General features: G+C 37.9%; 1 protein-coding gene across 5 annotated transcripts in view; it reads left to right on the top strand.

The window, feature by feature from the left end:
• EPHA3 (EPH receptor A3) overlaps positions 1–18321 on the top strand; it is a 226650-nt gene that overhangs the window by 184146 nt on the left and 24183 nt on the right. For all 5 annotated transcript variants that reach the window (XM_072024910.1, XM_027449420.3, XM_027449419.3 and 2 more), the window contains 3 exons: positions 2055–2240; positions 7258–7319; positions 9635–9844. In XM_072024910.1, coding sequence (XP_071881011.1) covers positions 2055–2240; positions 7258–7319; positions 9635–9844 — 458 coding nt within the window. The remainder of the gene's footprint in view (positions 1–2054; positions 2241–7257; positions 7320–9634; positions 9845–18321) is intronic.

Here is an 18321-nt window from a genome sequence, read left to right on the forward strand (position 1 = left end):
TTTTTTTTTTTTTTTTGCCTCTTGAAATAGGAGTTAGTGCCCATTTTATAACCATTACTTTAATATGCCAGAACCATTACAATTTCTCCCATTTCTCAAGTCTTTGTAAATAAAAAAATAAACAGCCCCAATTCCCTGAGCTATGAACAGGAATACACTGCCCTGCCTTTTAAGATTCTGGTCATTGCTATTATTCCCATTGTCCTTCCTAAATTGCAATACTCCTAACAGGACATGGACTCTAATGCCAACCATATAGGTGGCAAATTGATGGAAGAATAATTTAAATTTACAGATAAGTACAGTAATATATAAGCAAATGGATTGAAGGTAAATTTTAAAACCTATCCCATGTGGTATCATCTCTGAAGTCAATAGTGCCAGAGGATTTCAGTAGAGGGATGCCAATCCATCACACTTTTTTGAGCTTTATATCCACAAAGAGAACATGATTTCAATTTGCTCATCAGAAATATCTTATTTGTATGCTTTTGGGATACTTTTATTTTTCACAGATGTTGCTTAATGTAAACAGTCAGCTGCACAGGTAAAGGGAGTATCGTTGTGGGCAAATGAATTTGAAAAGCCTTTGTTCCTTAGAAATAAAGTAATGCTAGTGCATTAAGAATTATTGAACATAAAGTTGGGAAGAAGCTCATATATAAAAAGTGTAATCACTTTTTCTGTTATGTTTTACTGACAAAACCACAGAAAAATCACAATTTGCATAAAAGTGATGCTGCCTAGATTTAGGCTTACTGGGCTCGTTGCTTTCCAAGTCAAACTTTCTGCACAAGGCCACTTGACAAAATACCATTTAGATCTTACATACTTTGAAGGAAAAAAAAAAATAGAGTATACCCATTAATTGACAGAAAATGTGTTAAAACTCTCCAGCAACACCCTCTGTTGTCTACAAAGGAAAAAAGCTTTCTTTTCTTTCCTGTTCAGTGCAGTGTCTTTTTTTTAGTTATTATCTCTAAATATAATAAACATGTAGGGCAATTCTTGCACTCGTATCCCTCATACATTTCATCTATTCTCCATTTGTATCGTATTTTTCATTATTTCAACTATTTTGTCTTTCAGACAAGGAATCAAAAAGTTATTCATGTGTTTTTAACTTGGTTGCTCTATGTTCAGTTTATTATATGATATCTAAGATGAGGGGGGAGGATAATTGGGAATCAAAAGTCAGTTGCAGCTCATGTGTTTTTTAATATACTGAAATTTTCTTATATCTTTGGTGTCATTAAGTAAATATAGAAATTTCCAAGTGAGATGTTTTCTTCAAGCAATCTGTTAACATACTTTATACATGCTCATTTGAATGCTAGGATAAGTTTTGTCTCCTCTTCGCTGTTGCATAGCAAAGGATAAACCACATTGTATACAAGTAGGCATTTGGTAATCTCTTCCATTTTCTATTTAAGGATCTCATGCAATTCACAGTGGGCACAATTATTCATGGTGGACTGTCATGTCCTATAGACCCATAGTGAGAGTGTATATTTACACAGATCCATCTGAATAATGGTGGAACAAAGGAGATTTGTATGGCTTGCTTTTACCATCAGGCGTTTATGTAGACAAATTTATTCCTTATAAATTATCTTGCTATTTTAATTGAAATAAAAATAATTGGGAACTGAACTGTCTCTGGTAAAAATTAGTATAACGTTTGCAAAGATGCACAACTATTCTGATACTTTCTGTTAATCGGTTTGACCTCCTATTATTGTCTCAAAGTGCATCAACTGGAAAAAAAAAATAGGAATTTTCTGGTGACATTAATGCATTCCTCTGCTCTGCAGTCATCTAAATATGCAGTGTAAATGAGTGACATTGTCCAGTGTAACAGCCAGAGAAAAGAAGCCGGGAAATGTTAAGTAGTGAGTGGTCTGGAGGCCTCCTCTGGGCTCAGGTCTGTGGTTTTTCAGTAGACATTGCACTTCAGGGACTTCGGCTGAACATTGTACCTTCTTTCTTAAACTCTCTTGAAGTAACTGCATTTAATATTTTGTCTTTTTTTCCACTTTTTTTTTTTTTCCTAGGGGAATTTGGAGAAGTGTGCAGTGGGCGCCTAAAGCTGCCTTCTAAAAAGGAAATTTCAGTGGCTATCAAAACCCTGAAAGTTGGCTACACAGAAAAACAGAGGAGGGATTTCCTGGGAGAAGCAAGCATCATGGGACAATTTGACCACCCTAATATCATTCGACTGGAGGGCGTTGTCACTAAAAGTAAGTTTTGAGGGGGGCATCCATTTAGTATGGGAAGTGTCACAAGATGGCCTCCCAAGGTCCCTTCCAATCTATACTATTTCTGTGATCCTCTGGTCTTTTGAGAAAGAGCAAAAGAGAGGAAAAGAGTGAATCATCAGTGTTTATGCTCTGCAAATCCTTCCAGAGACATTCGTCCTAAACTTGATAATGTGTACCAAATATCCTTCAAAAGAGATAACAAAAGAAACACATAGCTTGACTTTTGCAATGTGTATTGTATTTCCTCAAAAGCAGGGAAAAAAATTACCCGTGTGGAAGCTCATGCTGATGGATCCAATAAAGAGAGGTATCAGAGGCAATTGCCTGCAGTGAAACTGCAGGACCTTCTCTGCCTTGCTGCTCTCAGGATGCTGAGGACTTAAAAACAGCACCCTGGGTTAATGAGATAAGGAAAAATGGGGAATAAAGATACTCTGCTTGAAAATGATACAGATAATGTGGAGAAAAAGGAGCATTTCTGAAGAACATTGCAGCTAACTAATGAACTGGCAGATTTTAGGAACTGATTTAATACTCTGGAGCTATAAATTGCTACAAAGTGGCCAAGAGGCACTTGCTGATAATCTGTTAGGAGTTCTGGAGTCTGATGTCCTAAGGTTCCCTAATTGCAATGAAGCAATATGTCCTGCTTTCAACTAAATCATTAGACTTTATCATCAGCACAAATTAATGAGCAGTCTACCTGGCTACCAGAACAGATGCTAGTATGTAAGTAACATTTTTCCTACATGGTTTTCATGCAGGAAAAATATTCTGTGTGATATTCTGTATCTACCAGCGTGGGTCCTCCAGAATTAATACCTCTTAGTAAAAATCATAAAACATCTTGGAGACTTAAGCTATCAGTAATAAAATTAATCTTATTTCTTTTTTAATATTTATATTTTTGCTAATGGGCATTTTATAAATCTGCCTTTGGGTTGTGGGTGTTTTACTTTGTTTTTAAAGCATATTGTCAATGTTTATGATAACAACTCAGTTTCTTCTGAGACAAAATGGTAATTGAAAACTATCCACACTTAGATTACTTGTCCAGGAAGGTAATCTATTTGAAGAACTATCTCCAGCTCCACTTGATATAAGATAACAGCATGTCGTAACAGGCATTCCTGAATGCTGGTGTTGGTCTTCAAGCTCTTGTAAGCTCTCCTGTGACAGCTGCAGTTGCCTCTTCCATCCAGCTGCCAAGAGCCACATGCCCTTCATCTTACAAGCAGCTGGTGGGATCTCCTGCTTGTGATGCTTCCTTCTTTAGGAGAGTTCTGGCTCTCATTGCTTGTGCTGCTGGTTGGCCTCCATCTTGGGATACAAAGACAGAAACAGTTGGTACTAGAAACGAGGCGTGACATCTAAGCTTGTTCTGAGAGACCTAAATTCAGAGACTTCGTCTGCATTGTTTCCATTGCAGCACAAGGCAATATATTCAATGATCAAAGTCCCGTAGTAATTGCTAAGTAGGAGATAAAAACTTTATATGAGTTATTCTTAAAAAAAAATTAAAAAATGAAAAAGATTCAGGAGTGCCCTGAAATTCTTCAGGGGAGCAGAATAAGTGCATAGCACATTTTCTAGTTCATCCCAGAGGACTGCTGTTAAAACAGCTCTTTAGAATGAAGAGCTCCTTGGAGTGTGCTGAGGACACTTGCAGTTTTACTAGAGTATACCCCAGTTTGTTTTTAAGTAGATGGTTCTGTTGTTTCTAAATAATCTTGTTTTTTTAAAATTGGGTGGTTCAAGGTTTCACAAACAAAAAAGGCACAAAAGAATTTCACAGCTTAGTGCAACAAAGTAAAAGAAATATATATATACATATATGTTTAATAATAATTAATGAAAGTACAGTAAAACCCTATATGTTATGAAGAAACAGTTACAATTATAATGTTTTCTTTAGGTGTTATTCATGCAAGTCTGTTTTTGCTGATTTAGATTAAAAAAAATTATTATTCAACTTATGCCTCACAGTTCCCATTGGGAAAGAGCTGCCAGATCTGCCTGTATAAATTCAAGTTATCTCCTGTTTTCTAATGACACACACTTTGTACAGTCAGAATTATATTTACAATCCATGAATTTCTTGAAACACCAATGTCAGTCTGTACACAGCAGAGCTAAAATCTGTTTTGTTACATTTTCTGTTTCTGAGGCACTTCAGAAAATGATTTACTGCTCTGCATTCAGGATTCTTTGCACTGCTTTTAAATGTGCATTGCTAATTCTGTATTCATATATTCTTGTATAGAAGAATATTAGTCAGTTTGCCCCTCGGCTGTACTCACAGCATATTCGCTATCTGTCTCAGGGGTGTTTGGGAGTGCTAGCTGTCTATCACCTTCAAGTATGAGAGAGCAAGATCTGAGTATTCCCAGCTGAAGTCAATATAAGCATCAGGGATTCATCCCCCTCTCCAGATAGCTGGAATAGCAATATAGGACTTGAGAAAACTCTTCTGGAAGTACTTTCTGGGTAAAATCATATGGCATAAATGCAAGCAACAATAATCATCAATTTTTCCCTAATGTTCACTAAGGTGATAGAAGGGTGTAAGAAAGTGGGTTTTGTACTTTGTGTTTTGCTGTGTTTTTTTTTTGTTGTTGTTGTTGTTTTTTATTATTATTATTATTGTTGTTGTTGTATTTTTTTAAACCAGACCGGTATATTGCAATAACAAATTATCAAGTGTTTGTATCCTTTATGGTGGCTATTAAATCACACTCAAAAGTGTTGATTTATATACAAACTTAAGAGAAAATCTGCAAAGCATTTGCTGGATCACCCCCAATACAGATAAGCAGGCAATGTGACCTTTTGTTCATTAACTAAACTCCTTTGACTCAGTGAACTCACTTCTCATACTAAGCACCTCTTTGGAAGCAACTTGTAGTAGATGCAATGGCCACGATTCCTGTAGCAGGACTGCTTGGTATGAAAAGTTCTGCAGCTGTGGTGGCTGTGATTTGCCTGACGACATGCTGGCAGTAAGAGAGAGGGGCACTCACCAGATACAACTACAGTTTGATTTTGGTTCTGAGTTTTCCTGCTATGCTGGTCTCCCAGGCACTCGGTAGGCAGTAGTCCTAATAACCAGCACACATGTTCTGCTTAGTTTACTAATAATTTACAGCAATTTGTAGCCTGTTAGTGTAATAAATTTCGGCAACACTGTTGACACAAGTTGTTATCGTGTATGAACGGCTGTGCTTTGATAAATGAATGCAGAGTGTGCTTTTAAAAGTGCACAATGTTGCTTCAGAGCATATGCTTCTTATTATGGACACATTTCCAACTGGATGCGAGCAAAACCCTGCACTTAGGGCTTTCTTAGTATGAGTGAGCAAGTCAGGAAGATGCTCTCCTAAGAATTTCGGATCTTCTTACTCTAAGAAGACGGATCTTCTTACTCTAATTTGAGTCTTCTGATGTGTCATAAAATTGAGTTTATACAGAAACCAGGCAACTGTCTCCTGTTTTCTAAGTATATGGATTTATTATGGAAAGTTTTGGATAGCCCCAGCAGAGCACTGTCCTATACCTTAAAGGTCCAGCAGCACTTTCTATGCATTACCAGAAATGCTTTGGGGCTAATGTTACATGCACACCATAAGGTACTTTTTGCACTGCATATTTATTGTTTACAGCAAGCAACAGAATTTCTTTTAGAGATTGTACATCGTTAGCTCTTTTATCTGTACCATATCTTATATAACTTGATATCAATGCTTTGAATAAAGAGTTTGTTCCCACTACTTAATGGATGACAGAGGGTTATCCAGTAGTATGTCTCCCACAGTATAGTGCATCAGTTGCAGAGCAGAAGAAAAGTATTTCAACCCTTAACCTATGCAAAGAGGACAATGGATTTTCTTCTAAAAGTTCTTGAAATAAATTTCAAATTCTTTGAAGTGAATGTTTTTCTTAAGAATTTCTGTTTGGTGAAAGTTGTATTTTTGGGTGTGGGGTGGGGAAAAAGGTGTTGTTACCATTTGCTTTTCTCATGGCTTTCTTGCTTTTAATTACACCCCATACTTCTTCAAGTCTCATGCTGTTCGATTTTTGAAGCTAAGTATCACCAACTGTACAATATGCAGGCCTTCATCATGCTTTTATGGTCAGAAGTCTTCCTGTATTATATGTGAAATAATAATTCATCTCCTTAAATAACTTCATGCTCCTACCCACCTTTCTACCATGAAGAGAAAATAAACAAAGCTTTAGAAAATATTATGAAATAGTAAAATCCACATGATGAGTAAAATATTAGCAGGGCAATGACCTTTGTGTGGAAACTTCACCATAATCACATTAATTTTGTGTTCATTTCTCTCCAGCATGTCAGAGTTGTATATAAAACCTTGGGCATGTTACAAGATAACTTAGGGTAAACGAAGCAGTTTCACAAACTGATCTGAGTCTCTCCAGATGAGTTTTCAGATATGAGAGGCTTTTCAGAGACACAGGGCTGCTACATTAGGGAGCGTGTTGCTGCTCTCAGGTACCTCATAATCTGGGGAACGTGTTGACTGTGCCCCAGGGGTAGAGCCCTTGTCCCTCCATTGTGCAGACCAAGGCACCTGTGGAGAGAAGCTGTGGCTCTTCCAAAGCCTGTGCCCAGTTCCCTTCTGCAAGAAGCATTGGGTAAGTGCTTGGCAGAATACACTTGCTTCGTTGCATAAATGCAACCATTCTGCACAACTACTGGATCAGGCACAGTGCACTCAAAGTGCAGGTTGCTTCACCTGCTAAAAATAGTATCAGCTTATGCTGAAGCATTTCTGTTTTGTTTTGTTTTGTTTTTTCGGTGCAATCACCATTACATTGAGGGGACAGTTATTTTTGCACATGTACCTTTTTGCTTTCTATTTTAAAGGTAAAATTATTCTTGGTATTTGGTAAATTTGGACATGTTTCTGAAACACCTCTTTTGCTGTATTCACGTGTTCATTTGAAATACCTGACCACTGTAATGTTTTTGCAGGTAAACCAGTTATGATTGTTACTGAATATATGGAAAATGGTTCCTTGGACAGCTTTCTGCGGGTAAGTGCAATAGATAACTACATGGGGCATGACCATCTCTTGTTCTGAACTTGTTATGAATGTGGAGCCACTTTGCTCTGATGCATCATAAGCTCTTGTTGCTCGGTATTTCATTATTTCCACTGGGTTTTGTGTGCATTGTGATCTGCTCAGAAAGCTAGGCAAGGATCTGCTGTTGCATTTTGACTGCTGTCGCTATTATTCCAAAATTAACTAGACTTTTTTGTTTGTTTTATTAATATATCATTTCTATTAAAATAAATCTGGCACACTAAAATTAAGATTATTTTTCTTAGGGCAGAACTACCACTGTAATGCCATTGCGCATTTTAGTTGGCAGCCTGTATGTCTTACAAGTGATTTCCAAAGCAAACGGATTTGTGGAAATGTTATCGGTAAACCAGTAATAGTGAACCAAGGGCCATTTCCCTAAATGTGAACAGTTTAGGGAATAAGCCCTTACATGGGGGTGTTTGAAATGTTTTGATAGCAAGCTTTATTAGCGTGTTTTCTTTCCACAACCTTAGGCATACTGATACTGTTGTTGATTTATCTTTGTTTTCTGTCGAAGTTGGTAGCGAGCCTAAAAAAATTTGAACGCTCCCTGTGTCACCAAGATTTACTTGTGGCAAAACACGAAGTGTAGCAGAAATGAAATCCCTTCTGAGGGGAAACACTAGTTTAATTTTAATTTGTTAGGGCAAACTCAGCTGTCGCTGGGAGACTGCTTTGGTTCTGCCACGGTTGAATGACATTATCCCCCAAATTCATAACACTGAACTAGACGTTTAACCCCAAAAGGGGACATATTGTCAACCTTAGTTTCAGTATGTACTGTATATGTTATGAAGTCCACTGAAGCATGTAAAATACATATAAATAATGTGTCAGTGTATCTGAATGAAATATACCTACACTGAACGATATATATTTTGTTTAGGCTAGAAATCCTTGAAGAAAGTTCTGAGGACAGGAGAATAATTTCTGACTGTAGAAACCGGTTGTTCAGCTTGTTTGGTCATTTGAGTGTGATTTTTTTTTCTCTTTTACTGTTGTTGCATGGAAATATAGATTAAGAACTTTGTGAGTCACTAATATCATAGGCAACACAGGCTATGTAACCCACTTTATAAATGACTCTTAAAACTAGTTAGTTTGCCTTCCCCACTGCCATTGAAATGCTATCTGAGGATCTCATTCCTTTCATGGTTACAAACCTTGTGATTCCTAGCTAAATCTTTTCCAGGGTCTACATAGACCCTCTTGTGTTGGCTCTAGTTAAGACAGCTTCATAGCAGAGAATTGCTACGAGTCTTTAATAATAATAAATTTCTTCATTAAAGAGAATTCTGAGAAGATCTTTAAGCATCCTCTGTGCAATATATTTATCTAATGTTTACAGTGCTAACATTGCCCTTAAGTATATTAATCAGAAATGAAATGAATGCAATCAGTCTTGCAGGCTGATTCGTGTGAGCTCACCCTACATGGCAGAGCCAACTCTGATGTATTTAATAAAATTCTGGAAGAAGCAGCAGGAAGAGCTGGAGAGCTGCCCATGATGATACATTTATGGCAATGGAGGATTCATTTGAGAGCTGTTGTAGGTCATACTGTTGTCTTGTTGTCTATGTATCCATATATCAATACCAATGCTTAGTGTTAACAAACACTGTTAGTAAGAGCTAGAAGATTTAAAACATATGTCTAGAAGTATACAATTAGGAATCTGTGCATCTGTTGGTTTCTAGGCTAAGTCACATTGTGCTTAAGTAATTTTGTGTTCATGAAGTTGAGGAAAATCTTGAGGAATGAGTTGAAATTTGAGGGGCATTTGAAAACCAATGAATCAAAACAGCATTTGTTACTATTGGGGGAAAAAAAAAAAAAAAGAAAAAAGTTATAGAAAACTTTCATTAGGCCATTGGATAAGGCTGGGATTTTCACTACCAGTTCCTATGGCCTTTAAGAGAAACCGGACATCTGTTTCCCTAATGTCCTGACATTCCAGTCTCAGGGGCACACGCAACTGAGATTTATGTGCCACTTATATACAAGTCCCATCTAGGAAATTAAAATTTTGATGAGAGCAAGAACAGGAAAACTGAATTTTTATCTGAATTGAAAATCTGTCCCTTTACCCTCAGCTGATGGGGAGATTATTCTCTACAGATCAAAGTAGTTCCATGTGTGGTATTTAACTCTTGATCCCTGACTTGAGCTCTTCACCCAAGGAATTTCTGAGGTCTTATCAAAAATCCTGTGCAAGAAGGAGCACAAACGATCTCTGAAATGACATTTCAAATGTTTTTCAGAAACACGATGCCCAGTTCACAGTCATTCAACTAGTAGGCATGCTTCGGGGGATCGCATCTGGCATGAAATATTTGTCAGATATGGGTTACGTCCATCGAGATCTAGCTGCTCGTAATATCCTCATCAATAGCAACTTGGTGTGCAAAGTCTCCGATTTTGGTCTTTCTCGTGTGCTGGAAGATGACCCCGAAGCTGCGTACACAACAAGGGTGAGTTTCTGTGTTTATCCTTTTAAAATTATTGGTTTTTGTTGTGGCAAAGTTAGTCTGAAAGCTGAGGGAGTCCCTCAGGCTTATACTCTGTGTTGCAGAGGCTATCCAGTCTTGCTTGGCCAGACATAGCATAGCATCAAACATATCATAGCTATATTTGTAGTCATGTCTCAGGGAAGATGGAAGGCAAAAAGCACAGTTTGTGTTGATAGATTAATTTTCTTACAGTGTGCAAAATTTATGGCTTGGTTTCATTCTGCTGAGTGTGTCAAGGAAAGAATACCACAACAGTACACAGTGATGTAAGACTTGATGTGTGCAGATTTTGTCACACTGGTGACTGAACAACTACACAGTTTTAAAAAAAATCCCACTCAGGGAAAAAAAAAAAAAAAAAAAAAAAAAAAAGCTTTATGATTTTATATCTTCTAGTATGATGGGATGCATGTTTTGATTGGAACATACAGAGATCACTGTTCTGTGAAAGGTACATCAGTCATACTTGCTCTTGTACCTCTAACTGAGCAAAAGCTTGAGTAAAACAAGAAAAGAAGTCTTCCTTAACAATATAATTAAACTTCCCGTGCTTTCTTCTTTTTGGCTACCCCATAGAGTAGCTTGCTTCTTTTTTTTTTTTTTGGATTTCATTCTGACTGAAAAGCTACCTGTAAGCTACTCTATTTGCTTAGCCAGGAGCCTTAGAAAAAAAACACATTGTCTTCTAAGCACAGCTTTGTTGCACCTCTTGTTCTCAGTTGAATAACACTTCTGTTTTGTTGTGAAAACCTTGAAGGCATACATTTAGCTTCATGTATCTCGATATTACACTGGGATTATGCCCAGTTGTTCACTTAGTGTTATTGCAAGTGGATTTTATTAACTTTAGGAAAAGTGTCATTAATATCCAGTATCTTACTTGAGTGTAATTTGTACTGAAGCTTAGTAGTAGTCTCTTCTTCACTGTACCAACCAGATTAGAGTAGAATGTATCAGAAGAATCTTAATATAGGTTTTCTAGGGTTTCTTTCATTCCTGATCTCAGACAGGAGCAATCAATTATTGTGGTAGTGTGCACGCTATCCTCTTCATGACTGAAATAAAATAGTAGGTGAAAAACAAGTTAAGAAACTCTGTTTGGTTTAACACATATATCCATACATATATGTACATATGTATTCATGTTTATGTATATTTATCAATCATATCTTCATAATTTACCAGATATGATGACATTGTTCTTTACTTGACCTTTCTGTGCTTTCTTGGATTTTTGATGAGCTTTAGCATGTTGTTAGAAGCAGACAATGTATACTGCTTTAAAAAAATGTCCACAGAGATCTCACATGATTAATACGAAGAGACTTTAGGTAGGAGAAAGCAGCTTTCATGCTCAGTATATAGGTGCAACATCCATAGTTAAATATTAATACAACAGAGGAGTTCCTTAAGAGAAAATCACCTATAGTTCAACCACAGAGGTCTGTTGCCTTGTCAGATATATTCACCTGACCTCTTCTTAAAAACCTCCTGTGAAAATAATGGGTGTTAGTGTTTCCAAGCTAAACAGTTTCGGGTACACTATACATGTAGTCTAATATTTAACCTTCCTCCCGCAGAACATATGCTTGCTCATAGGCCAGTGATCAGTCCCCTCTTTAAAGCAGCCACTCGCATGGAGATTGACATGCTCTTCACACACATCCCTCCAATCTTTTCTTCTCTAAGCATTTTTCCAAACTTGACTGTTCTTACTGGTCTTGTTCAGACTCTGCATGTTTACATTTTCCTTAAGTGCAATGCCCAAAATTGGATAGAATCAATCCCTAGCACCAGCCATAGCATGAAGCTCTTGCTTCATACACATGCAATTTCTGTTAGTATCTTCATGAGTTAGAACTCTATTTCTCCTCCCACCCCCAGCACAACTTAACCTTGTGACACATGCCTTTGTCAGACTTGAATGGTGAATTTTCACGTTCCAAAATTCATCCAGGCATGCAAACTGATCTATAATTTAGTAACTGCATTTTGTGTACTCACATGAAGAGCTGAGGATACCTTTGAGTCGTAGTTAACCTGAATGAAAAAAGTTGTATAGACAGAAAAACTGGCTTCCCAACAAACTGCGTAGCATATGGCTGCATAAGAGAGGTGGACTTCCATAAAAATTGAGTGCACATAAATGGCTTATACCCCTGGGTGGGCTACAGCAAACCAGGGTGCACAAGGTGTCACTGTTTTCTGCCAGTGTTACATCTAAATTTCCTGTGACCAAGTGCAGTGTTGAAATTTTTTTTCTTCTTCTCTTTCTGACACCTATTTTCTAAGCCTACCTTCCTATTTACATTTAGATAATGAAATGCAATGCAAAGAAACTGTTTTGTGAAGTGTATTCATCTGTGTTCAGTAAACTCCATCTGGCATTTATGGTGTATATGCAAACTGCTGCAGGGAGATGCTCAGATAATTACAACCTTCAAATACAACCTAGGGCAATTTAATTTCCTTCAAAAGTAGTCACTGAATATACCTCAGCCACGTCTTGGCTCTGAGAGAAGGACAAGGGTATTTGCTGCTTGTCTCTCTGATCTAATGTCCTTTGAAGTGAATGTCATACACACGTCCAGGTAGCGTGTCCCTGAGGTTTGTTTGGTCCCCAGCTTAAAAAAATGGTAATCACAAGCATGAAAGCACTCCACAGGGCACGTTTTCCCTCAGTTGGATATGTCCTAAATGTGTTTAAGACCTGGGGTGTTCCTGTTGTACCTTCTGGTGATGCTCAGCTGCCTCTGACCACTGCCCTAAGTGCCCTGTGAGACAGCACTGTGAGCCACTGGCAGAAAGCTGGGCAATTCATGGTCCCTACTGATCAGTAGGATCTTTGAAGAAAGAAAAACAAAAGCATGATATAGCCACATTTCCAAATGTTCAAACATTAAAGATGGTGTATCACAATCCTAGTTCTTTGTTTAATGTCAGAAGTACTAGGTAAATTTATAGACATAGTTCTGAAGATAAATCTTTTATGTATTTAGCTTCCTCTTCTGCCCCTACTTTCTATCTGGAAATGTCAAAGCCTGGGAATGATTACATCATTTTAATTCATAGTTGCAATGCTGGATTGGTATACCCCAAAAAGCCCAGTCAGCCCTTTAGACTTTAATAAAACATTGACTGGGTGGAATTTTACTTTGTTCTGTTCTCAGAAACTGTGTCTGAAGTTTTGCCTAACAGATATAATGTTTCCTTTTTCAATACACAATCTATGATATTCATGCTATTGTACAAGAGCTCTGAAGCACAAAGATCACAGGTGTATCTATGAAATACGGGGAATCAGGATTTATAAGAAAACTTTCCTACCTGGCAGGGTCATAATTTAGCTCCTGAATTACTGTCACTGCTTTCATATCACAAAAGGCCTTCAGCAGCCTGAGGTCTGCCTGCTTACAGAAGCAGAAGCCGGTGTCTGTGGCAGGCTGACTAAATGTGCCAGAGGGGATGTACTGTAATTATCTATGTTCTCCATACCTATTCGATTTTAATTGAAAGGCCAAGGCTGTATTAAAATTGTCATTGTCAAAGTGATCTTTTCTATTCTTATTATTTTTAGATTTCTGTATGACAAGTGGGTGGACTAATCATACAGTATGAACTGGAAGTAAATTTAAGCCATCACATATGTAGAAGGACTGTAATTATCTCTCTCAAAGGCATAATATTTGGGTAATCAGTAGATGAATTTAGACTATTTAAGTTCATCCTTGGGCACATCAGTGGTGTTCATGGCATCTCAATGTAAATGCTGTCCAGTTACAATATTTGCATGCATAACCCACTTCGCCTTAAATCTGCCTGACTCAAGAAGTATTGTACTTTGGTGACAAGTACCTTGATAACCATGTCCCCAGGTAACCGTGCCGGAGCAGGGAGAGCACAGCGAGGCACTGCTCTCTGGCGTGCCAAAGGAAGTGCTCTGCTGAGAAAAGCCCTTGCACTGCACCTGTTATTGCAACTTCTTTTTGCCAGAAGTTATTTGTGGCTCATTCCTTTTTTTCTGAATGTGCAAACACAGTAATGCCGACCAAATCTGCTGAGGAATGTCGTCAAAAAAAACCAACAACAAAACAAACAAAAACTATGACAAATTCTCATATCTGATAAGCACATCAGAGAGAAGCAGTGCTCTGTTATCATTTACCACTTGAGAAGGAAAGAGTTAGATTCAAGATAAAATATTAATTAGTAAGGGATGAAGCAGTAGGGTCATGTAATTTTCAGGTGCTTATGAGGGTAAGCCAGGCTCATCTCACTCACATGAAACCATCTTGCTCAGCAGTAGTAAGGTGTCTCCTGAATAGCCAAAGTCCTCAGGTAATTAATTAAAGCGAGGCTTTTATCTTTAGCTTTTCCTGCAAAAGTTGTTCTAAATTTTCTTTTAGAACCTGTTTTTCTTGATTCTTTTCTCTCCAGGCCTGTGGCTGAGAGGCCTGTGGCAGTCACCCCATACAGGAGATAAATCACAGTACTGGGAGGGGTGCAAAGGCCTGGAAACAGCTGCCTTGTGCCAGTGTGCTAGGCGTGCAAGAAATAAAGTGGGGACTTCATCAGCTTGAGACGAATTACACTGAAAAGCCAGATACTGTAGGAATCACAGCTTCATCTAGAGCAGATAAAACCTTCAGTTGCTGCTGGCTTACTAATTTCAAACCCTGAGAGTGGCTTTGTGACCTAGGCTGCCTGGGATTTGGAACTGTAATAACAAACTCCAGCCGACCCTAATACCAAGGCTTTCTTTCTTCCCAGATTCAGACAGCTTATCTGCCCTCATGCTAAGCATATCCTTAAAGGGAGACCATGACAAAAATATATACAGCTTGCATTTATCCTCAGAAAATAATCAGTAAATGTATTGCCACTAACTAATGATTTGCGCACATGTAAATTTCTCTTTATAAGCCCATTTTAAACAAATGTGAGTAAACCTTTTTTCTAGGCAATAAGCCTAGATAGATTTATATATATATATATATATATATAATATATATATATATATATATATATATAATATATATATATATATATAGATAGATAGATAATATTTTTTTTTTCTTCAGCAAGTTTGTCTTACCTGTTGTATGTTCCCCAGAAGTCCTGATTTTGAAGAGTAGGAGCTGATAATATTAGAGCGTCAGATTTTCCACTAGTGGATAAGGAATAGCAATATCATAGAATGCTTTGAGTTGGAAGTGACCTTGAAGATCACCAAGTTCCAACCCCCACTGCCATGGGCAGGGACACGTTCTGCTAGACCACTGGCCCAAAGCCCCATCCAACCTGGCCTTGAACACTTCCATGGATGGGACATCCAGAGTACCTCTTGGCAGCCTATTCTAGTACTCACCGACCTTGTATTGAAGAATTTCTTCCTAATATCTAATCTAAACCTACCTTCTTTTAGCTTACAACTGTTACCTTTGTCCTATTACTACGTTTCTTGACAGAGCCCCTTCCTATCTTTCCTGCTTGCCTCTCCTAAGTCTTGGAAGGCCTCGATAAGGTCTACCCAGAGCCTTCTCTTCTCTAGGCTAAATAACTCCAGCTTTCTCAGCTTTTCTTCATAGGTGCTACAGCCCTCTGATCTGAAATGCAGCCCTCCTCTGGAACTGCTCTAACAAGTCTGTCTTTCATTTGATGGGGGCACCGAAGTCTAGATAGGGTCTCAGGAGAGAAGAGTAGAGGGGGAGAATCACTTTCTTCAACTTGCTAGCTACACTAGTTTTGATGCAGCCCAGAATAAAGCTGGCTTTGTGGGCTGCAAGCAGACATTCGCTGGCTCATGTCACACTTACTATCAGCCAGTATCCCAAATCGTTCTCTGCAGGTCTTCTCTCTATCCACTCTTCACCAAACCTGTATTCATGTTTGGGATTGCCCCAGACCATTTGCAGGACCTTGCACTTGGCCTTGTTGAACTTCATGAGATTTGCACAGGCCCACCTCTCAGGTCTCTCCAGGTCTCTCTGGATGGCATCCCTTCTCTCCAGCGGCTTGACAGCACCACACAGCTTGGTGTCGTTGGCAAATTTGCTGAGGGAATACTCAATCCAACTGTCCATGTCACCAACAAAGATGTTAACACCAGACACAGCTTGTCTTAACCACCAATGTTGTAACCCCATCATCAGGTATGATTTGCCCATAGTGAGGCCATATAGATAAAGAAGACTAAATTGTATGAAAACCTAATAGACATACAATATGTAACAAGACATATAAGTAGGGTTTCTTAGCACTTTCATTACAGCAGTTTTTAGAGTAGTAATCATTATATTAATTTTAAATATAGAGAGACTGGGGAAAGAGCGTAACAAACAAGAGATGGATAAAGAAAGAAGTAGGAAAACTTAGTGTTCTAGCTCTGAAAATGTGGTCTAGGAGAAAGTATTCAGTTTTGTTTATGCAAAGATAATTAATGTAAGATATCTTCAATCCTGACAAAGAAGAAAATGGAAGAGGTGCTACGTGTTCAAATGAGATGTGTATTTAAAACGGTGGAGATAAGCGAGAAGGAATTTTCTTATGCTGAATGACCACATGTTTTTGGAATTGCAAATAGATTTCTTAAATCACAGTAAGCCTTAACATTTTCAAAGGTAATAGTGATAGAACATCATGCATTTAGATTGATATGACTCTTCAGATTTTTCTACATGTATTGATATTTGAACATCTGCTAAAATGTGTGTGCTACATAGTCCTTTGGGAGGAATTGTTTTTGTGTTAAAATGCTTATGTGTCTAAAAAATATTTACCAGAACTTTGCTTGCTGTTCTTGTTCTTAAATTATACATGAAATGAGTCAACAAAGTCCCCTTTTAAATACAAAGAGAAGATTGACGTTTTTATGACAAATTGGAAAGCAGAATAGCAAAATTACAGTTTTTATACTATGATCAGTGATAGTTGATTTCTTTTTTAGCTACATTTTAATACTCTTCTTATTTTACTCTTGTTTATAGTAATGCTACGTGTGTCTGCAGAGTTGTATAGAGTTGCAGATAAGACTTAGCAAAAAAAAAAAAAGTATTTTCTTGTAGTGGAGTTGATGTACTTACATTTTTTTAACTAAAACAAACACAGACGAAAGAACTTTGTTTCATTGAGCTTATAATCTTCCTTACCCTGCAATAAGGCAGTTCTAATATACTTGGAGACTAATTAACATCACTTTGTGTAAATGTTTTTCTCCAATTGTATAAATGACTTCCTACAGGATTATAAAGGCCTTCTATCAAAAATGATATTTCCTGCCCTTACACAAAGTGCTCATGTTCTGGCCACAAGCACATTTTTCCATGTGGCATCTGACAATCATTTCTCTACAGTTCAGCAAGTAAGGTTCCATTTTCACATCTTAACACAAAATTGAAAAAGCGAGCCTGAAGCCACCCATGGAAATTCAAATTTCAGGACAGTAGGATTCTGAGTATTCCGAAGTGATACTTCTGTGTTTCAGAAAACCAGCTATTATGCCAATGTAAGAAAAACAGCATCACTATTCACTGCCTCGAGGACTTTCTTATGTGGAACATCGTAAGTTTATGTTCTGCCATCTCTCTTTTGAAAATTTAGCCAAAGCAATTGCTGGACAATGAGGCGCAACTTGGCTTACATTGCCATGGGTCCACTGAGGATACTTTTTCCTTTATCTCAGTTTCTGTCCATTTAGGTGGAACAGTTTGCTTCCCAGCAGTGCTGATGTCTCCAGGCACAAGGGAAGGAATCAGCAGAGGTGAGGCAAGGCTTGGGACTTGTCTGCAGGTTGCTCCACTGCCATGTTAGCAGCAAGGATCAACAGTTCTCTCCACCTGACCAGGAAGTCAAAACTTCTCTCCAACTAAACATCAGTGTTGATCTCTTTTATGACCTGCTGCTTGTGCAGCCTTTCTGCTACACTTGGACTCTGCTCAGACTTGCAAATGACTTCTGAGCCTCTGGGATGAGTGGTAGATGTTGTCTTGCCTTGGAAGCTCTTCCTATTTCTGGTGGTGGGGTTTTGTTCTTATAAGTTTAGGATCTGGTTTTCCCCCTAGTATTCACATTCCTTATTGCATGACCCGTTGAAGGAGAAGAAAACAAAGTTCAGTCTACTATACACGTAGAAAAAAAAGGTTGAAGCAGTGGCACCGATTTCTTTGTCATCCCAACATCTTAAAGGGCAAATTGATTTTTTGTTAAAACACTGGCACACAGGAGAACTTTGCAATTTCAGCTGCGCCTTGGACTCACTGAGGGATTCTGGACCTTTATAAAATGCATATAGCATTGTTTCTCAATAGGGTATGAGAAAAACAAAATCATTGTTATGCTCTTGGTACCGTTATACAGCAGCACTGGGAATTATGAATAACATATGATGAATAGAAAATATACTTTTTGTGACTAAAGGACATTTCATTATAGATTTCCCC

This window comes from Anas platyrhynchos, chromosome 1 (genome assembly GCF_047663525.1).
Source record: "Anas platyrhynchos isolate ZD024472 breed Pekin duck chromosome 1, IASCAAS_PekinDuck_T2T, whole genome shotgun sequence".
Classification (NCBI taxonomy): Eukaryota; Metazoa; Chordata; class Aves; order Anseriformes; family Anatidae; genus Anas; species Anas platyrhynchos.